A 24,311-nucleotide genomic window follows, 5' to 3' on the forward strand; every position below is an offset into this window, starting at 1 on the left:
TACGTGTAACTTAATTTTAAGCAGCTTTATTCTATATTTTGAATGAATGTATGTAAATATGTGAAAATAACTTCGTTCACGCAAATAATATATTAAGTATATATTTGTAACGGTATGTTAACTGGCGTGGGCGTTTTTAAAAGCGTTGGTACGTACCCACTTCTGATAATTCCTGTGTCAACAATGTGAGTATCTAATGCTTCTATGATTTAGTTGTTTTAAAACACTTAATATATTATTATGCTTGTGAAATAATTTCGTTTAACGGTAGCGTGACAGTGGATTTATATATCTTTTATTCAAGCTTTATATATGATAAAAATAAAAATAATTATAAAATAAAATTAATGTATCCTTTATCCAATAAGATATAATATAAACGAGTGTTAACAAATGTAATGTTCGTGTGTTAATAAACAATGGATAAAATACCTCTTACCGCCGCTTTAAAAAAATCTTAATTTTTATTATTTTCCCTTCATAATTAATTGTTGTTTTTGTGCAGGTGCTGTGTTTTCATTTTCCAAGCGTGGAGCGAAAATAATAAATTTAAATGGTTATGCGTTTTTCAAGCAAAGATCACAGGGACTGAAAACCAGGTGGTGGTGCCAGCTTGTTCGTAACGGCTGCAAGGCCTTTATATATACGTTTAATGACAAAATTGTGAGAATCAATGAAAACCATAATCACGAATAAATATAAATAAAAACGTCTATAAATAGGTTTGATTAAATGCTTTGTGTCGTGTGGACTAGGATCCTGTATTTTTTATGTTATAGTGATCGCTTACGAGGCTAGGCATAGTAGAACCACGAGCTCAGTTGCCCTTTCTAAAATAAAAAAAACGAGATAAAATGATGAATGCTTCTGATGACAATGTAGATCATAACCACGTCACTATAATACTTTCGCTTTTAATTACGTTCATCCTTCAAGTACTTCTGTTATAATTACTCAAATAATAAACGGGAGAGGTTATGAATTTTATATACAGAGCTTATCAGGCTTTGAGCTCGAAAATCTATAAAGAAATGATTTACTTTTATAACTAAGACAATGTTAATAAGCTCTTGAACAGGTATTCGTATATTATGTATAATTTTATTTACAAACAACAATTAGGAACAGTAAAATTGATAATACCTGTATTGTAATTTTTGCTTTATCTTGTTAATAGATTTTGCATGCATTATCTATATAACGGCAGGTTTGAATACATGAATAAATTAATTTAAAAAACCTATATGTCTTTTATTGTTACAAGGAATTTAATTGAGTCGAAGTATTTTCACCCACACTAACCTTAAGCGTATTTCTATATTATGGAAAAATATTAAAAATCAGATCTCTTTTCAGAGCGACCAACATTCTTCACGTCCAAGATCGGCGCCAGGATCATGAGACTCCGCGGCTACTGGTATACCAGGCACTCCGTCTGCTCCTCCAGAGTAAAGTGGCTCTGTGCTGAGAGTCGGCATAGACAGTGCCATGCGATCGTCGTCACCATCGGCTGTATGACAGTGGGGAAGCATAACAAGCACACCCACCCACCCGACGCGAACGCTCACTCCGATCTGCAGTTACTGGATACTCGTTCCTAGATTATGTGATTGAATTGTTAAGCGGTGATATTCCTAGTATTATAAATAAATATTTGAATTATCTTGGAGTTAATGTTTTCAATTAACACTGTTTGCTTCGATCTTAACTTCAACTAAAGTCTAAAGTGATAGTTATCTCATAACTAGCGTGGGCGTATTGCAATTCTTTAACCACGTAAAAACGACGGTTATATAATACATATCAAGGAGTCTTAGTCTGCCTCAGGACAGAAGGCTATCCTGCACTTAAAGATATTATCAAAAAACAAATACAAAATATATTTAAACTCATCCTTTCGTATATGCCAATTTGTACATGGACCTACACACCAATCTTCTGAAAATGTTTATGGATGGTGGTTATCGTCTAACATATCGTCTAAACACCAGCTCAGTTGTCCGCTCCAGCAAAAGGAAAAAGAACTTATAAGACAACATTTTATGATAAGAATTGCAGCTCATTTTCTCTCTTCTCTTGCAGATAAAGGGCCGATGATAATAAACACGGAACGTGGAACGAAGATGCTAGTTTTCAACGGCTATAGGTACGGTCTGCGTAAGCTCAATGGCCCAAAGGCATATTGGCGATGTGTGAGACACAGCAGCAACTGCCGTGGCACAGCTGTAACGTTCGAAGACAGAGTTATCAGCGTTAAGGAGCACAATCACTTGTTTTACTACAGGGGCATTTATAACCAAAGCAATGGCAAATTCTATTGAACGTCTATCTTTGAACGCTTTAATATTGAAATCTTGTAGATTGGCACCTTTTTTAAATTTTGTCACAAATATAATTAATAATGAATATGCAGTTTTATTTTTGTTTTCTTTTAAACAAGGATATAATACTCAGATTTCCTGTTTTGTTCAATTTCTTTATAGTGTATTTGAGTACGCGTCAATATAATATCAATATATTATATCCCATAAAAAACACTTGGTTTTTTACATGTATTGTTTTTTTTATGGGATACTCACTTTACAACAACCATTCCGTAATTATAAATCATGTCATATGCTGTTAAAATAGATATGTTGTAAATTTTCAATATTTTTCTTTTAGGGGAATGTTCCTTCATACAAACGAGAAAAGGCCACACAGTTTTAGTGTTGAGAGGTCACAAGTTCTCGCTAAAATCACAATATGGTATGAAAAGGACTTGGCAATGCACAAAGCAAAGCTATCGTGGATGCAAAGCTGTCATAGTGACCCTTGGCGATGAAATACTTTTGGAGAAAAATGAACATAGTCATCCTTAAAATATGGTTTTAAGTTGTGTGGCAATAAAGCTAGTTACTTTTTTCAAAATAATGACGATAATAACTGAGCGTTTTCTCAGTTATTATTATCATAGTATTAGTTTCTCATAGTATACAAAGATACTAATATGTGTGTCATTAAAAGTAGGTATTTGAATGCATAGCAATTATTACGAATCTTGTTCCATTTTATTAAGTCTTTGATGAAAAATGAATCCCCAATAATCCAATTTCTTTCTGTTCTGTGATAATAAACCTTCCTTTAACATGTTGAGTGTGAAATGGAGTCTGAAACATCCGTACGTGACTCGCCTCTCTCGCGTGGGAGACGGATCTAGTATTATAGGAAAAACACAAAGAAACAAAACATATAATATTAAGCAATAAAACAGTAAATGACAAAAAAAATCAGAGATATGCTTTCGACGATCACTGAATTTATTTGGAATATATTAAACCCTGGAAAATGTGTAGTAATCGATGAGACAAGGATGCCCTGGAGAGGATGATTATTATAAAGGCAAAAAATATCAAAAGAAAGATTACGATACTGTACGATAAAATGTATTTTTTGAAAAAGCACAAAATGTGCGTAACTACTGACGACCTGACTAGAATCTGGAAAAAAGAAGAGAGGCACTAACTAATGCATTAAAATCCCAGGAGTGGTTGATAGACAATATTACATATGGAATAGAAATTGTGACGGAAAGTAATAGTGGACATAATCTTTAGTACAGCTGTTATTAATGCCTTGATTGTATATAATTCAGAATATGATGATGAATCGTCAAAGAGGCTATTTATGGAACTACTATTTGAAGTTTTACAAAAAAAACTTGAACGTGGATACAGGTATATTTCAAACATTCTAGCTACTCATAATATAAATAATATAAACAAAAAAGTGTCTTGTCGAATACAGGCCATGATATACCTGAAAAACAGTAAATTGCATACAAGTTACTAGCACATATAAAATACTAGCACACATTTGCAGGTATAACTAGCATGCAAGTCACGTACTTTTTTTATGTCATAGTCGGCAATGGAGCTGGTGGGCCTGATGGTAAGCGCTACCACCGCCCATGAACAATTGGAGAGGTGTAAGGTCCATTGCAGACCTTACACCCCTACAAATGGATTGCCGACTTTAAATTGGGAAGGGATTAAGAAAGGAGTGGCCAGAAGAATAAACGAAAGGACTGTAAAGGGGAAGGAAAAGGATATGGGCCGCCGGCTCCTTTTGCATGCTTTTTATTCAAGATATTATGATGAATCCTGCTTTGCTCTCAACTGTATTTTTATATTATTTTATCAGTATCTTTAGTATAACTCACCATCACAATTTTGCACGAATTAACTCGCTTTAATATTGCACAGCAATTACGTTTCAGAACCCTCTATAAGCAAAACACATCAGCTCGAAAAGGGATCAAAGAAGAGGAGATGCGTAGGATGTTATCAAAAACTCCGCACCTTCTTACCAAGTCGTGAGGCTGACAAAAAAGTGAAAAAATTCTCATAGAATGCACTGCTTGCAAAAAATATTATTGTTTACCCTGTTTTAATTATAAACAACCTTAAGTTTAATTCAGAATAAAATACTTCACTTAGTTAAACAAATAAATAGTTACAATTACGTAAAACCGATTTTTTCCCATCACAACTACCCTTTATCAGCGCAATAATCAACATTTTAAGTTACTTACATAATCTTGATTAATTATTCTTCATTATTCTGACCAAACTGTTTAATTTTCTCACGCGAGAACTAATATCGGTTTTTATCTGTTTGTTTTTAGATGCAACGTTCATAGAAACAGCTAAAGGCCATTTAATATTGATAGTGAGAGGTCATAAGTTTACACTAAATACTCAAAGTGGTGACAAAAGAAACTGGCGATGCACCAAACACAGCTACCGTGGATGCAAAGCAACAATACTGACAATTGGTGATAGGATTATTTTAGAGAAAAATGAACATTGTCACCCTTCGGATAAGAGACGTTTTCCCAAGACTCATAATGAAGATTAACTGATAAGATCTTTTGATTCGTGATATATACGACCTGCGTTAATAAAAAAGACATGAGTCGAAAGATTTATAACACGGATAAATTAATTATTATATATTTTTATCTCGGCAGTATAGCTGGTGTGTCGCATGGTAACGCTACCACCGCCCATGAACATTTGCAGAGACATATGGCCAATTGACGACTACAAATGGATTGTCAACTTTGTTGGAAAGGGATTAAGAAAAGTAGACGAGAGGAATAAAGGAAAGGACTGTGAAGAGTAAGGATATGGGCCTCTGGCTCCGTACGTAACGAAACACAGTAAGATGCATTTCAAGCCGGTCTTCTGTGGGAGTGTGGTACTACCCCGGTGCGAGCTGGCCCAATTCGTGCCGAAGCGTGCTTGACTCCCACATTATTATGATGAATGAATAGTGTTTAAAGTTTAGTATTAATAATTAGGCAGTGTAATTAATTATTCGAGTGGATTTTTTGCTATCAATAATGGGGTTGTACGTGAATGTTTCTATAATTAATGATAGTTAATATAAATTACAAAAAAAGCAAAATAATTTCAAGCAAAACTCTATTTATCATCATTTCACATATTTTCATTTATATTGTTTTCGATAATTCAAATTTTTATTATTAAATGATTGTTAATTATAAAGTATTAGCTTTGGTCGTACAAACATATATAGAAAAATACAAATGTGTCCTTTTTTTAATATTAGTTTAGACATAATTTCGATACATTCGAATTAGTGTTACTGGAATAAAAAAAAAAAGACAAAATTAAGGAAAAAACATGCTTTAAGCAAAATTTGATGAGCATTTATACACATTATGTTATGCTATATAAATGTTAATAAAATGTTTTACTTAGCATTTTTTTTAATTGAATTTTTGCATATTTATATAACTCACCAAAATGACTTGTTACTTCGCTAACTAACTTATCTTTATTAATTATTATGATTTAAATAATTAACATACGTTAGTCTGCAATTGACAGAATTAACTTTAGGAAAGTTTAGCATAGGTCTGTGATGATGATGTGTCTTTGATACGTAGTAATCGTAGGTCTTGAAGTAATACTTATTCCATGAAGGGAAAATGGGGAAAAATTACAGAACAAAAAGACCCTCTAGCGCTATCGCTTTTCCATACTGGAAATGGTTCTGCTGCTAGCTATAATACAGATTAAGAAATGATATCACAGACCACTTTTCATTACCAATGCAGTACCTCTTGTTCGGAATTGAAGAACTCAACGAGGATACTGTAAATCTATGTATAAAGGGAGTTTATTTAACTTGACATTACATCGATGGTGAAGTAGAAATGGGGATTTGAGAAGAATTATAATATAGCAGAAGACAAAACCTATATGCCTACTTTGTTAAAAGGTCGATAAAGTAGCTTTATATCGATATCGTGTGGATTACCAACAAGACAAGACATAATCTTATACTCAAGGATTATGTCTTGTTATATACAATTACGCTCCCTCTAAAGTCGCTTACTTGGAAAATTAATATAAATGAATTTAATGTATTGATTGATTAGTCATTATAAGTAATTAGTTCGGTAAAGATAAGAATTGAGTAACACGAACAAGAAAAAACATCTAATCATTTCTCCAACAGATGAACCAATAATTATAAAGACCTACAACAACTTTAAGTTAATCTACAAAAATCAACGATTCATGTTGAGGTCGCAGAACATAGAGAATCCAAAGAAAACGTGGAGATGCACCAAACATTGCTCCAGGAAGTGTAAGGCCACAGTTGTGACTCTGGGGAAGAAGGTGATTCTGGAGAGAAATCAACATAGCCACGATTAATCACTGCATCCGAGACTTCAAAATTCCATTGTAGCTGATTATAAGAGAAAATTATATTCAGGATATAGTTCACTATCTTATAGGATACAGGATAGGATTCTTTGTCTGGTTCTGTGAAAAAAAAATGTTTAGGATAAATATGTATGTGTGTATTTATGGCATTTATTGATTCATAAGCAAACTTTCCGGAACAATAAAAATTCTATCATGCATCATGATATCTGAGAAGAGAAGAAATTGAAGAGTTCCTCTCTTCTTCTTCTCTACTCTGTGATCAATTTTGATTGCTCTAAAGTTATTTTAAAAATCCAATTGTTATTGTTTTATCATTAGATTTATGTATGATTTGTTACGTGATGCTAATACTCAACTATCATCGTATAAGATTGATTTTATATACATAGGTATATAGAATGAACTTGGCTTAGAATGTTTATAATTAAATTGAACTCTATATTTACTATACAATATTGGTGTCTATATACTGTAGTAAGATCGTTATAAAACCAAGTTTTATTATGAAAACATTATGTTCATTATAGTTATTAGATTACCTTGAATGTTGTAAAGAAAGTTAGACTATTAGATAGATTTTTGAAATCACGTCAGATTAATATATAGAGTCTTAAAGTACCTGATTGTTCTTTAGGTAAAAATAATATTTATAATTATTTATCTAGGATATATATTAATGTTAAACAGTGGCGTAGCTAGAGGGACAAGGGCCCTGGTGCATAGGGAAAAAATCTGGCCCTCCTCCCCTCATTCCGCCTTCCTCCCCTCTTTCCGCCTTCCTCCCCTCTTTCAAAGCTAAGGTTAGGTTAGCACCACCTGGCCCTATGATAGCTACGCCACTGATGTTAAAAGAAAAAAAGGCTTCTCGCAGAGTTATATTATGATAATTTAGATGACTTGATTGTCTTGGCAGACGTGGTAAATGAAGCTTTTCATACAATAACCGAATATCTTGATGATAAAAATATAAGGCCAATGATTTTTGTGCCCGCCGTGAGAGTAGAATCTAAGGGTTTTCATTTCGATTTCTGATGGAAACCTTTTCGGTTGATCACTTACTTGTCCGTAATCAAAAATCGAGTAGTGAAACAGATGTATGGTGCATCTGCGACAAATCGCACGGGCCAAGAGGCTTCGTAATGAGTTTGAATTTTTTTATATTGTTATGTCCCCAGTATTGCCTATATGTATATGTACATGGACTTTTAAAAGAGTATCTATTGAGTTTCTTGACGATTCTTCTCGATATTCAGAAGTTCATATATTGTTGGGCTTCGGGTTCTGTGAGAAGTTTTTTACTTCTCGGTTTCTTAATACTAGTCAACATAACTGGTATTGTTAACTTTAATTAGTTTATGTGGCTATGTATTCAAATTTATGACAAATGAAATAAAAGTGTACGGAAAATTATTAACTATGACAAATCATTGCAACATGTTATGTTATTTTAAATTGTTTAAAACGTATATAGAAGCTTTTTTTCGAACTGTATGTTTCATATAGATAATAACTAGCTGCGCCCCGCGGTTTCACCCGCGTAAGTCCGTATCCCGTAGGAATATTGGGATAAAAAGTTGCCTATATGTTATTCCAGTTGTCCAGCTATCTACGTACCAAATTTCAACGCAATCGGTTCAGTAGATTTTGCGTGAAAGAGCAACAAACACACACACACATCCTTACAAACTTTCGCAATTATAATATTAGTAGGATTATTAATCGGAATATTATTATAAAACCCAAAAAAAAAAAATACATTATAATAAAGGAACTCCTCCTTTTCTAAGTCAAAAGTATAAAAATGCTTTCCAAAATATGACGACTGGATCAAATCAAAAGTGTTACATGAACAAAAATCATTAGTAATACAATGACATTCAACTTCGCGTACTAACTGTCATTTGTCTTTCAGCCACACCGATATTCCAGAAAAGTGCGAAAGGTCATCAGGTATTGATAATCAGGAGCCACAAGTTCACTCTGAGTCAGGAGAAATATGACAAGCGTACGTGGAGATGCACCAAGCACCGGTATCGTAACTGTAAGGCGAAAGTCATCACTGTGGGTTCCGAGGTAGTACTAGTTACAGAATCAAATGAGCATTCTCACCATTAAAATTTTGTATTGGACAAGTATAAACTCGTTTTTCAGCGAAATAAACAGAATATGTTGACATATTGTTTGGTACCAATCACATTCCTGTATTGTATTTCTAGTGGGTGTGATTAAACTTCTTAAATTTACTATATTAGTTATCTTACCACTCCTTTGTGGTAGGAATCTTAAAAATGTTGATATTAATGTCATGCCATTAATTTTGCATGTTCTTTGCGATTATTTTGTGTGAATAGTGTTTATAATACATGTATGAGTAGTAACTGGAAAAAATGGTAAATTTATGTACACATTTAATATAAAATGAGTATTAATAAGTTAAACAGATCTAGAAATTAGATATGTATGCCCAGCGTTTGAATATAAGGCGTATGCACCTTAGTTTTTTATGTTAAATGAAATAAGTTTATCCATACGTATATTAAGAACTTTATTATTAAGAGAGCGTATAAAATTCGTGATTTCATTTCAAATACCTAATATCTTAATGATATTATAAATTTCTTAGCTTTTTCACATTCTCAATATTGTATTATTAAAAATTTTAGTTCTAGAAATGTTATGAAACTTTGATGATTTATGATTTTGAATTGCACCCTCACTTTTTTATTATTTCTTTATCTTAATAACCGAAGAGTTAAATATAAAAAAATATTGTATTTGATTAAAATTAAACGTTATTTATGTATATAATATTAGTATTGGTTATGTATATAATACCAACCTATTGTCTATGTGTAGGCACCTGCATGTGTTGTAATGTATTAAATATAATGTTATTAAAGTAATTGCTGTTTTTGCAGAAGTGGTTTATTTAAAACTAATAAAAATCTATGAGTAAGAATTCAGCAAGCAATAAACTAAATATCTAACCGATTATGATATCATGAATACGTAGGTAACTCTGTCTGTCTATATTTCATTACACCTAAACCATTGAACCGATTTTAATGAAATTTTTTACAGAGGTTGAGACCCGAAAAAGGTTATGGGATAGTTTTTATCCCTGCTTATGACTCTTCTTATTTTATGCCAATAAGAAATTTGTGTCAAATTTATATATTTTAAATGAACTTGTAATTGCTTTTTTATTCTTTACCTTTGCCTTGTTCTTATACAAATTAAAGAAGCTTCAAAGACTTGCGTTTCTAAAATAAAGCGGAAGAAACATACAATCAAAGATACTACAGAGTTTCTACAGAGAATAATCTATGAAAAATTTGTTAATGAGTTAATAATTTACGCCCTAAACATTTGAATGCCAGCTATTCGCCCTGGCTTCGCCCGTGGTACGTACCTGTGTCTGTCACTCAGTGAATATGCAGCTCTCTAATAAAATAACATTTAATTCAATATAAATTGAAAAAATCTTCGAAATGGTTTAATCAATTTTTATATTTATCATAGGAATGCAAGCCTATGTAAAGACGAAACGTTCGACGCAGCATATTGAATTGGATAATTACGTATACAGTTTACATACCACGAGCGGCTTAAAGGGACGGTGGCGATGCGTGAAGCAACGGAAGGGCTGCAGGGCTGCGCTTATGATGTATGGTGATGAAATTATATCGATGAAGAATGTACATAATCACGATCCATAGTGTTGTAATTAGACAAATTGATACAATAATAACAGATTGTATGTTTGAAATGACGTGTACATTCTCAGAGAGTCTTAAATTGTATATTATAATATTTAAAAAAATGCAGTACAAGAAATGCTTCAAACTTGATAACAAACGGTCGTTTAAAAGAACTTTTAAATTAGATATATCTCGCTGCTATATCCCTGCGACACGCTTCGATATGTATACGTAACATAATGTACCATTGAATTTTAAATCAATCTTAACCATATTATCGCTCATTTATTTCTTTGGCCTTGATAGCATAAGATTAAATTTATATAACGATCTCAAACGAATAACATTAAATGATAATGGTATACAGGGTTCAGTTTCAGCACTCATCAAAACTGGACACGCTAACTTCGTAATTAAAACGACAATTCATATTAAATTATGTTCCAATTTAGCTTGATTGTAATTGACTAAGCTAAGGGCTGGTTTCACAACTTCCTTATATGTTTTGTTTAACTTATCTTTCAGTTAAAATGTATGAAAATTTGAATGTAAAATATATCAAATAAGGAACAAGGACATAACTGGCGACCAGTGAAACAGGTTTAAATAATTTATTATTAGATAATGAAATAACATAAATCGTTGTAAAAAAGCAATATATCTACTTGTTCCATTGTTACGTTTCATCCCATGTTATTTATATTATACTTATACATTATTGTTGATTTTCATTTTTTTTTATAAGAATCGGCTTTGAACAAAACAAGTTTCTGTTATTTTAAACGACATTCCCAAAACGAGGGAGGTTCTCAATTCGCCCGTTTTTTTTCTTAGTTCAATTATTTAATATACGATCTTATATCATTATTCTATTCATCGTGTTATTAAGTAATGTTATTTTTAAACGTAGGTAACTATACATTATTAATTCATTCAGTAAAAGTTCGAGCCCAATTCGTGCCGAAGCGTGCTCGACTCCAACACTCAAAAGTAACATTAATAAAGTTTTTTCACAGATTTCTTCTTTGGTGTAGGGGAGCACGGCAGCATGGTGTTAATCCACCAGGGCTTCAGATTTCACAAGAATTACACGAACGGTGATAAAATATCATGGAAGTGCAATAAGTGGAGGTGTAATGCGAGAGTTCTAACCGTCGGTTCTCAAATTGTATCGGTAAAAAACAACCATAAACACGATTTGTATAAGCAGTGATACAATGCATGAAATAAAAGTACTAGGATATCATGTGTGCGGCAGATGTTCTAGTCAATTTGGTGGATAGTGTTCAAATGTAAATCTTAAAGATATTGCGTTATTTAGAATATGTACTTGTACTTTTTATAAACTAAATAGGCATTACTTGGCCCAAATATCTTCTGATTGATTATGAAGGAAGTCCTTGGGATGAAATAAAAAATTCGTAGGACTCGCAACCCATTTTATTATATATTCAGCATTTTAAATTAACCAATAAAATGTTTGTTTAAAGGCTTACAAGAAAATGAACTATAATATAAAAACCAAATATCATTTGAACAGCATGACTTCATAATATAATTAATACTTTATTTGTGATTTCTGATCATGACTATTTTATGTACCTTTATGTTTAATTCTCATTGCTTATAATTGTTAATTCATATATATTGACGAACTCTTATGTAAATATGTAAATTTTATTGAAAAATTTATAAAGAAAACGATTTGTTTCACTCGAGTATTGTAATTTACTTTGTAACTGCAGTACAGTAAAAATAAATTAAAATGTCACAGAACTTGTTTTATGTTATTTTTGACTTGCATATCTAATTATTAAAAGATTTGATTTAAATTAATTGTGTATTAATTCCCCGCGCATAATATGTTTATCCGCATTTTTTGTGTCTAGGTTGAAACGAAAGTGATCACCTGATCTAAAAATGTTGCCCTAACACTCTAAAATTAAATCTAAAACCGATTTACCGAAAATCAATGTCAATTAAAAAGAAATAAAGTGTGCATTCACTTCTTAAAATAGATAAAGAACTAGATAAATATACAATTTCCTACTTTATAATATGGAAATAATATCCTCTGATGTGGTATTAAAGAAAACTTTCATTGCAGATCTGAAACCGGTGTTCGCGCAATCGCAAAGAGGAAACAAAGTTATAATGATCGGTAAATACCGATTCAACCGCGTGACCAAGCACGGCAGCAAGTCAAGATGGGTCTGTGTGAAGGCCAAGGCTGGCTGCAGAGCGTCCCTGCACACCGTGGAAAATGCGATCATCAGGGTGTGGGGAACCCACAACCCTATAGCCCATACGAGTGCTAATCGATTTTGAGTCTAATCACAGTGCAATATGGATCTGTTAACGATAACGTGCTGACTTATTTAAGGTCCGTTTCGCTTAGATGATGGGCGTTTTCAAAATATTTCTAATGGTTATGGTTTATATATTGTTGTATTAATTACCTCGAATTTATGCAAATATGATGTTATACGTTCATATAAAAGTATGGATTCTTAGCTATGTCCTTTAATGGGTTTGTTAATTTTTTTCGTAGAATAAATTTATTGATGACAATAATACAATTCAAAATGGTGGCAATTTAAATTCGTCTAATCGTAAACCGTCTTCTATAAAAAGTCCTCCATAAAAACGATAATGCGTGATTACTAATTATGTTTCTTTTATTAATTCCATAATGTCATTAGCACTTACCTACTCGTATTATTTTTTATCTAATATTTATGAGTACTTTCTAAAGCCAAATAAGCAACTGCACATTGCATAGACACTTTGAAAATAAACTTTAATTGACGCATATATTGAAATTCAAATAATTCGATATTATGGTTACGGTAATGTTATAATAGATAATAAATTCTATAATTTAGTCGGCCATGGACATGCACTATTAATAAATATTAATTAACAAAACCTGCACAAAGTATTTACTTTAAAAATATAGAAAATCGATTAACATCTCGCTGATAAGTTAAAGTGCTAGATTTATTTTGTTGTTAAGTTTTACGACGTATAAATAATATTTATACAAACATTAGTTTGTCACTTAAAATTTTAAACATCGCGAGATTGTAATCTATTGAAAACTTGTGACCCATAACATGCTGCATCATTTTTCGTTACATTATAATCTATCGAACCGAAACATTGTAAAATGGGCATTGGTTTTCTTTATCGATTTTTTTTCAGTCGGTTTATTTAAAAACTTAACGGATTCAGGCCCTATCACCTCACGCAAAATATTTCGTTCATTTGCAAGTGAATATTATGGATCATTTTCAATAATTTACAATTTAACGGTGTTTACAGTTTTACGGCGACATATGTATTTAGTATGTTGTAGTTTAATGACTTAACTGTGGCTAACATAATGCCTGGAGCATTATGTTAGGAGCTAAGCTAGATAAAACTAATCCACTAAATCGTGTTCTAAAGCTTACACTACTAATAAAGGGATATTCGTTTATATGTTAAGATTTTATTTCTAACTTTTTCATAAATTATGTCGATTAAAAATCGTTGTGTATTTCTTAAGTTTTTACTTAATTAAATAAAGGGTTTTGTAAATATTTTTGTTTGTATTCAATAAAAGGACGACTATTCTTTATACTTCAGGATTGACTATGAAAAATATATTAACACATTGTTCATAGTATTTTTATTATTACTTTATAAATAAACTGAATTAAAACTGATATGAGTGCAGTTTTTCGAAGCTGATTTTAAAGACGTGTTCTCAAAACGCATCACACGCGCCTATACCTACCAAAACGCGGAATAATGAATCGTATGAAAAACCTTTCCTCAAATCTAAAATGTTCGCAAGAAAATACTTATTTTTTGTGATATAAATCAAGTTGATACTTTTTGACTGTAAATTCATTAATTAATTTTACTAGTCGATAGATATTCTATGAGTAAAATAAATTAATGGTAAAAATTTTACAATCACTGAAAACGAAGAAGTTTGTGGAATCAATCAGGCTCTCAATATTTTATCCACTTGATTGGCTATTGACCCGTTCGTATCCTGACACTGAAGAAATTTTTTAATACCATCTAGTATTTAAATCCAATATTTGGATATGTCACACTCACACACCCATTTGTCGATTCTGAAGAGATTGCTGTCTTCAGGAACATCAGTTGTATAAAAAACATTGCTTTCTACTTTTAGTGTGTGAAATTAGTTAACATTCTTCCGAACTTGTTTCCTTCGTGAGTTCTATAAATATTTTACGGGTAAAAACCAATTCAGTGTTATTTCAGAGGTTTACTTCGCACCCTCAAGGAATGGTAGGAACATTCTCTGTATCGGCCGGCAACGGTACGGCTTGTACAACGAGCGATTGGACAACCATACGAAATCTTGGATTTGCACAAAGAAGAACAACGGATGCCGAGCCCGCGTTTTAACACTTGGGAATCAAGTACTGAAACGATACAACTTCCATTGCCATGACTAACGGAATGATGACACGACTCTTGTTATAACTAGGTCTGTTGCGATGAACACACGAATTTAAATTACAACACTCAGAGGAATCATGTAAATAAATGTAAATGGAATTTACGGAAATTGTTGTAAATAAATGGAATATTTCCAGGGCGTTGTAATTTTTACTTTTATTCACCTCATCTTATGACTTAACATATTCACATTTACATATTTTTTCTCAGACTTCATTGTTGATATGGACTTAGATAATATACTTATTTAATTTTGTATTGGTGTCTCAAATAATGTTGTTATCTAACAGTATATTTTGGAGCGACTGCGAAAGGACGACCGGCATTATATTTTAATGGCTTCAAATTCACACAACACAGTTCGAGTAAAGGATCCAAAATAAGATGGGTTTGCTTCCGTGTAAAGTTTGGTTGCAGAGCCACTGTCGTAATGGAGGACGATGTTATAATAAAAGTACTGAATGGGCATAACCACGCGCAAAACGTAAATCACAGTCCAGCGACGCATGGCTCTAATCCCAGTGCGATTCCGTCGCATGGAAACAATCTTAGTGCATTGGCATCGCATGGGAGTAATCTTATCGATATATCTACGCATAGCGATGGCCATGCGATGCGCGATGAACGTTATTTGATGGATATATACGATAGGTATTAAATATTGAGGGGTAGTCATTGTATATAAATATTGTTAGTATTAACCTCTTTTTAATTGTTTTCATGCTGTTTATCAAGTACCTATTTTGTTGTTACGTGTATAATGTTTTCATAAACTAAATTGTTTTTGATTAGTTTTCGTAATTGTTGTAAGTTGGCAGCTTTCCTTTGCGGACCATCTGATGTAAATATAATTGAGTGTAAAAATCAATAAATGGGGTTAATAACGCATTATTAATTATAACAGATATACGTATTATAGAATAGTATAAGTATATATAGTATTGTTTAAAATTACGACATGTATATATGTATAATAATAAACAAACATACCAAATGTAATAAGATAAGGGGTTACAAATTTTGTATCGAAAAATAAAAAACACGAATGTATCTTGTTATTATTTCATCGTTTATATTAAAATAAAAATCTTTACTGTGACTGGTTATGCTACCGATTCAGGATTTTTATAACCATTTCATTCCCATTTATTGTGACTGCCGTTTCGTGAGACATTTCTTAATACACGTGTTATTCTTTTAGGACCCATCTTCACTGTATCTCAACGAGGGAAGCCTATTATACAAATTGGTAAATATAGGTTCAAAAAAGTCAGCCGTACTCTTAAAGAGGGACCGATAATTCGATGGTGCTGTATAAGGGACTATGCAGGATGTAGAGCTAAATTAAAAACGCATGATAATGAAATCGTTTTTGTAAAATCGGAGCATAATCATTAATAAATATATTTGACTTGAGTTTTTCTGCTGACTCTCCTACGTTCTCATAAAGGGCAAGGTCAGAAATATGTGATTATTAAACTATCATGAAAAAATATGTTTTTGATTGTATTTTTTACGAGCCAACCCGTTAGCCACATGTGAGCTTATTGCGTTTTATTTGCAAAATAAATAATATCAAGATATACTCATCTTGTGAAATCAAGCTGCACCGATGGTGGTATTATTTTCCTCCTCTAGTCTAGCTACTGTTACCGTGAATTTTATTGATTCCTTGCACATTAACAGAGGTTAAATTCTCATTGATTGTGGTGATTGCTTACTATCAAGCAATCCTTATATACCCTTCATAAAAATATTAAAAAATACGCAAATTACTTGCCGTGTTATAATCGTGACGGTTGCAAATACAGTTTCGAATAATTAAATGGAACAGAAATGAATTCAGAACACTACGATTTCTACTATCTAATAAAACGAATCTTATCTCTTTTCAGACGAACCAATATTCACAAAGTCCAGGTTTGGTAAACCGGCTATTCAAATAGGTAGGTACAGATTCAACAGGTGGAGCGGCAGCAAGGGCGCCAGAGGGCGCTGGGTGTGCACCAAAACTGCGCAGGGTTGTAAGGCGGTTGTTATTACCATGAACAATGAATTTGTGTGTATTGTAAATGAACATAATCATTAATGCTGATGGAATCTATCTTTTGCTTGTGGAAAGAACTATGTTGAAATTATAAATTTGTAGGTGTAAAAAATTCGAACGTTTTTTTATTAATATATTCCGAGAAAATGTATTACAGATAAGAAATCTGAAAGTGAACAGTTTACAGGTGACAATTATTCGCTCAGATGATTATTCGGGGTGTCCCGTGTTGGACTAAAAAGTGGATCTCAATATGCCAGAATAAAATACTTTATGTTGAATTGTCACGAATAAATTCGAATAAAAACAAATATAAGAATATTTTTAGTAGAAAATAAGTTATTTTAAGTAGACTCTGCATTATTATTATTCTTATTAAATAGCAATTTATACTCTAAGATATATTTGGATTATAAAACAATATCAACTAAATTGTACGATAACCAGCATTTTTATATTTGAATATAAATTGTTGACAATTTTAACACAACTTTGACAAAACAATGCAATTAGAAGAATGATCTGGAACGTTTAATTTCAGATATGATGTTCACCGTATCGCGGCAAGGGAAACCAATAATTCAAATGGGTGGCTATAGATTTAAGATTAAAAGTCAAAAGGACTCAATAAAGAGATGGTCCTGCATTCGAGACAATACGGGATGCAGAGCTAAAGTGGTGACTGTGGCGAATGACATCGTGAAAACTTGCAGCAACCACAACCATTGAGTATTTTATTTTTTATTTAAACATATGTTGAATAAAATATAAAACAGTTGTATCATTCGTATTGGACTATTGAATAAAATTAATTATAGAAAACATTTGTCTTAGTTGGACCCGGCTGCTATGGGTTATGTTTTTCGAGTGTATCTGTACACTATATACAAACAAACAAAAATTTGATAGCTGATGAGAAAATTATAGATGGCAAATTCTTATATTACTGGGTCGTTTTATTTGCTATAACCATATTTGTCTAATTTGTATTTGATCTCGATGTGTTAATTGATGCGTCAATTATGTTACAGAATTCATTATCACGGTGTCCCGTCAAGGGAAACCTGTCCTGCAAATGGGGAAATACAGATTCCGGCAAGTACTAAACAACGGACCAATGTCACGATGGGCGTGCAATAAGGACAACAAGGCCGTTCGCTGCAGATCCAGGGTAATGATCGTTGATGGTGTTATTGTGAAAATTACTGAACACAATCATTAAGTGGGCGCTTTTAAGCCTGAATTATATCGTCCATCTTGCCGCTTCCTTGTAATTTACCTCATTATTTCCAATTTTGGTTGTTAAATTATCTTAGCTGTATTGTTATTTTTATAGCATTAACGTAGAACTTATTATTAAGTGCTTTTTTGAAATTTGTAAAAATCCTTATCCTCATTATTCTGTCGAGACCTTACTTTCATACTGCAACTACAAACAAACAACACACAAGGATTGTGTGTTTGTTTATCTTTGTTTCACATCGCAACGGAGTGATATTATTTTGTGATTTTTATGCCACTACGCCATTATGACTGTTGTGAAATATCTTATTCCCACGGGAGTATCTTTCGACCATGCATGCAAAGCCGCGGGCCCCCGTTAGTTATAGATTAAATCGCATATTACATGTACCGTTGTTACTTATACAATGTGTATTCTAATTGAAGCAAAAAATCTACATTAAATGTTATTTTTGTAATAAACGTTCTACCCAAGTAAAAACTCTTTGCTTTTACCGCCAACCTAGGTACTGCTAGAAAATATTTTTAACCGCCTTCCAAAAACGAAAAAGAAGGGGTTCTCTGTTCGTCTGTCTGTATTTCTGGTTAATGTTAGATTTTATTTTCGGTTATTGTGAACCGTTTTAAGAAATTTTTATTTAGAACGAAGGAGTATAATCCGGGGTGTTACAGTTGTCATCAAGACAGGATCTGATGATGGAAACTCAAGGAAATCTAGGAAAAATCAGCAAATTCGCCGTTAAATATAATGTTATAAGTAAACCTTCCCGGTTTCTGATTAAGCTAAAGTTTTGTTTGCGTAGGTATCTAACTTTAGTTAAATGTAATAAACTGGTTTTATGAAAATGATCTGATGATGGAGACAGATGGTAAAAATGTTTTTTTTTAAATAAATAGTATCTTAGTATTTTATGTCTCCACCGTATTAAAGAATGAGTAATAAATAATAATATATCTCTTAATGAGATATAATTTTATATTAAAACATACAATTAAACACTGCTTTTTCTTTTTTAAAAACAAATTAATTTTGTTAATTCATGATACTTAAGCCTCTTCGTACAGTATATCTAATATTTATATATCAAAGTTTTCATTGTGTAATTCATATGAGCAATATGTAATTTTTTCCAGTATATTTTGAGATGACGTCATCAGGGAGGCGGTCTCTCCTCATGGGAGGTCACAGGTTCTCAGTCCACCAGAATGAAGGGGTAAGAGTGAGGTGGCGCTGTGTGAGGAAGAAGAGGGGATGCACTGCCTTCGTCACGACTCTTGATAGCATCATCTTGAAGGCTCGCCAAGTGCACAACCATTATTAGAGAGATTTCATTTCGACTAGTTTTTCGTCCGCAGCTTCGTCCGCATTGTGTAAAACTAAACAAATTGTATACTAAATCTATCCGCGAGAACCCACCTATCCCTTTGTGAAAACAAAATGTAAATCAGTGCAGTAATTTTTGAGCAACAAGGCGGACGCGGGGGAAGATTGTTTTAAAATATGAAGTTGATAGTGAACGTTTGTACCGATCGTTAACTGTATAATCGATTGAAAAGTGTTTCATTTCAATTGGTAGCTTTTGAATCTTTTAAGACTTGTCTATATATGTTTATGTATATATATATATATATATATATATATATATATATATATTATATATAATGGTCACAACCTACCTTGCAAACCTAATCTTGTAAAGGCCAACTCTAATAAAGGAGATTAATTTTTGTATAGTAAAAGTAATAATAGACTTATACTAAGATTTGTTTTTTGTTATAGTATCTAATATTGCAATGAACTTTTTGGGGAACGGCATATGTTCAAAACAAATGCCATGGGAGCGTAATTTTGTGTTGTGATACGTTAAAAATTGAATTAAAGCTAGTCTTTAATTACACCTTCATATACGTTTAACAATAATAATCGTTATTAAACTCCAATGTAAAATATTAATAGATGCATTTCTTATTACAAAAATAAAATGTAAATATAATCGTTATTCAGATAAAAACCTGAAAATATAGTATGTAAGTAAGCTATACTTAAAAAAAAAACTGTCAAACAGAGATATTATTATATTGATGTTATGTATTATTTATTTTGTTAGTGCCTACAGTTTCAAGGCCTCTCGGTTTTTTATTTTGTTATAAATAATGAAGTATTAGGAACAGTCAGAACCTATCATTGTGTGATTTAATTTTTCTTATTTTAAAATATACGAGAGAAAAAAGCGGTGAGATAATAATCTAAGTAATTGTTAAGAGAAGTAAGAAGGTATTGAATATGTCATCATCATCATCATCATCATCAGCCCATATATGTTCCCACTGCTGGGACACAGGCCTCCTATGAGGGTTCAGGCCATAATCCACCACGCTGGCCAAGTGCGGGTTGGCAGATGTCACATGTCGTCGAACTTTTGATTCTGGGACATGCCGGTTTCCTCACGATGTTTTCCTTCACCGTTTTAAGCAGTGGTGATGTTATTCACATGTGCAGATAAATTGAAAAATCAATTTATTTCCTGCACGCTCCGCCCGGTCTCGAACCCCGAGTTGTCGATTTTGAAGTCCGAGGTTCTTACCGCTGAGCCACCACTGCTTATATTGAATATGTATTAAAATAAAATAGAATAAATAATTTTCGTTGATGTAGTTATAATTGTACAAATGTAAGGATCTGTGTACCTGAATAGTTAAACAAACGTGTTACATTTAGATAGTTTCAGATTATTATGGAAATATATGAGAAATATGTTGTGTCTTATTTACCTTAATTTGAGATTCTTTTGGTTCATAAATCTAAAAAAAAAACCACTGAATTTTTTGGTAAAAAATGGTAAAATTGATATATATGTGAATATTTTATTTGTGAAAGTAATATAGCATAATTATCAAGCATTCTTTTAATACTACTTCTGTGTGTAGTTAAAAATTATATTACAATACTAAACCAATATGTGTTTTCAGATTTGATACGCACCCTGTTCCGAGCCCGCTTTTGGGGAAACTCAACCAACATATACATCGGGGGCCACAAGTTTTGCCGGCACTCGCGCTCCCTGACCGGCAACCGAATCAGGTGGACGTGTGCTAAGAAACACAAGTTGAAGTGTAAAGCATCAGCAGTGACTATAGACGGAGTTGTCGTGTCCACTACAGGGTTACACTCGCACGATTAACGCACACGATTGACCAGGAAAGAGGTTATACTATATATATTGAATTTATTCTTAACGTGCTTGTTTACACTAGGGTTATTTCAGTCGCAATTACTATTAACGTTGTTATTCTGTTTGTACGTTTACAAAGACTAACGTCTGCTGTTTGATATGAAAGGAGGATACATTTTAAGTCTACATATTTTTATGTTTATTACACAAGATAAAGATAGATATTTGGATAGATGAATAGAACGATGGTCAGAATCTAAAATGTCTGATATGATATCTTAAAGTATCTATTATTCACAATGCTTTAAGGATAACTTAAGACATCAAAAGCGTTTCCATGATTTTTGATTAAGAATACAGATTTGAAAATGTGTTAAAAAAATTTTAGATCCATTCTATTCACATAGCCACATAACATATTCACTTAACCAGAATTTATGGTTTAAAACACGCTTAAAATCAGGACAGAAATTGCCAACACAGGACACAAATTGATAATGACTACTTTTTGATGTTTCAACGTATTTTACGCAAAGCTTTTTTAACACATTTAGAGTATATTAATTTTTATAACAGTTGAGACAATTTTTAAATTATTGTCTGTATATTGACTGGACTAATTGACATTTTTATGACACATTAGACGCTCGTCCCGGCTCCGCCCGGATATCGAGATTCCTATTTTATCCCAAGGGAGCATATAATAAGATAAAAAGTATACTATCATCCAAAGCAGCTCATACCTTGTCTGTATTCCAAATTTCATCAAAATCCGTTCAGTAGTCTCACCGTGACACAAACTTTCACATTTATAATATTAGTGTGATAGTGTGATTATTAGCAATAAGATCGTCGGTCAGAATTCTACTTCCGACCACATACTTTTGATGTGTGTATTTAAATTTATATAACTTACAATCTTCGTGAGAAAATTTAGAGATGTGAAATATAGGTTTGAATAATGGCATGTCATGGCACAAGGGTGAGTTTTCTTTTAATTTTTAGTTTGATAGCATTCAAATGCATCACTGCATGAAATTTCTCAGGGCCATTTTCTTTGTCATATTTTAAATTTTTCTTAAATGGATGTATGTATATTTAGAGAAATTTGAACAGACTGAACTCTGCTCTTATTTTTACTACTTTCCTTTAAATTTTTTATTATATACTACCGGTCCGCCCCGGCTTTGCCCGTGGCATATAGCCTATAGCCTTCCTCAATAAATGAGCTATCTAACAGTGAAAGAATTTTTCAAATTGGATGAGTAGTTCCTGAGATTAGTGCGTTAAACAAACAAACTCTTCAGCTTTATAATATTAGTATAGATAATATGCTATAATAAGACTTTATACTAACAACCCTTTGGATAATTCTCTTCAAATCCATATGTGTTATGTTAAAAGCTGTTTTAATAAGTCGAAATTCATGTATTAATATAAAGTAAAAATAATAAATTACCTGAAACGTTGAATTTAACAGTGTACAATATTGAAGACCATATCGATAAAGAAGTATTATATTTTTATATAGTTTTGTTTAAGATAAGTTAACATTCCAAGTTTAAGCGTTTGTTATTTGTAAGCTATTAATATTATATAACAGAGCGTTATCGGTTACATATGAGTATATAATATTAGATAAGGATATAATTTAAATAAGGGACGTCGTACAAAAAAGACATAATGGCGAGTATTATATAAAAAAAACATACGAAAGCAATGACCTCGTATAAAATTACTGTTTTTAATGTAAAGATGAATTTGATCGAAACATATCTGGGAATGTTACTATGTAGTTGTTTATATTAATAATTTTGCCATAAAGTATTTGTTTTGCGATGAATTGTGGTATTACTGAATGTTAACCCTAAGTTTACATTTATTATGACTTATTATACGAAATTTGCATCCTTTTAATCACTAAATATAGGAAGGTATAAATATTGTTTTCTATAACTGTAAAAATCTATGTTCGTAGCGGATCCGTAGCAACCGCTTAGCTAGACATTTTTGTGTGATATTCCTCAAATTTGTTTTTAGTATCTACTTTGAATAATTTGTTTTATTACCCCATTATAAAACCTTAATAAAATAGACATTAAATAGTTAGTATATATTTTTATAAATAGATGGGACTTTTTAAATATTTGATAGAATAATTGATTCAAGTTATGTCGTGACTAAGAGTTATTTTTTATGAAATTATATTAAATATTTATTTTAAAAGACTTTTATTTTTAGTGTTTATGTGCATGAATAATAAATATATAACATAATTATAAAAAATATAACCGATATTAATTTTAAGTTATAGAATATGAATTAATAGGTACTTACAAATGAACAAATATAATAGTATATGTGAAGTTTATACAAGTGAATTTAATATCAATTTACACAATTAGAACTGTATAGTTTGGCCTTAAAGCTCTTAAACTTAAAATTGATGTAAGACCTGGTTTTATGTACAGTTAATAATAGTATATTAAACCTATAAAATGGTTGTATGATCAACCAAAAAATGGCAATAATCCATTCACTAACCAGTGAGAGACATGGAGTGTGACAACGGCGCAGTGTAAGTAAAAGTTAGATAAATTAACTGCTTTCTACAGTATGTTTCGTATAAAAACATGTGACCTTAAAATAGTGTTTTTCTGCTAAACTATTGGATGTCTTAAGTTGATTATATGTATTGATAAAATGGCTAAAAACATCATTGTGTATACTTTTCTACTTATCGTTGTATTATCGCCTCCATATTGTAGGTATATTATGGACTCGGGTATTTTATAATATTTGTAAACATTACCCTGACTGATTTAGAATATTCTTTTGCCAATAGAAAGCTACATTATACCTAAATGGCCACATTTTTTCAGACACTCTATCACCTGTCCTATCAAATCGTTAAACA

At 31.9% G+C, this 24,311-nt stretch overlaps 1 protein-coding gene across 2 annotated transcripts in view; it reads left to right on the forward strand.

The window, feature by feature from the left end:
- LOC119837622 (protein tramtrack, beta isoform) overlaps positions 1-24,311 on the forward strand; it is a 280,840-nt gene that overhangs the window by 139,364 nt on the left and 117,165 nt on the right. The window contains exon 5 of one of the 2 annotated variants that reach the window (XM_038363322.1): positions 1,357-1,666. The exons of the other annotated variant lie outside the window; for it this stretch is intronic. Within the exon in view, the coding sequence (XP_038219250.1) occupies positions 1,357-1,601 (245 nt within the window). The 3' untranslated portion in view covers positions 1,602-1,666. Of the gene's footprint in view, positions 1-1,356; positions 1,667-24,311 lie in introns of those variants that run through there. 2 annotated transcript variants of the gene reach the window in all.

Source organism: Zerene cesonia, chromosome 3 (assembly GCF_012273895.1).
Source record: "Zerene cesonia ecotype Mississippi chromosome 3, Zerene_cesonia_1.1, whole genome shotgun sequence".
In the NCBI taxonomy this organism is placed as follows: Eukaryota; Metazoa; Arthropoda; class Insecta; order Lepidoptera; family Pieridae; genus Zerene; species Zerene cesonia.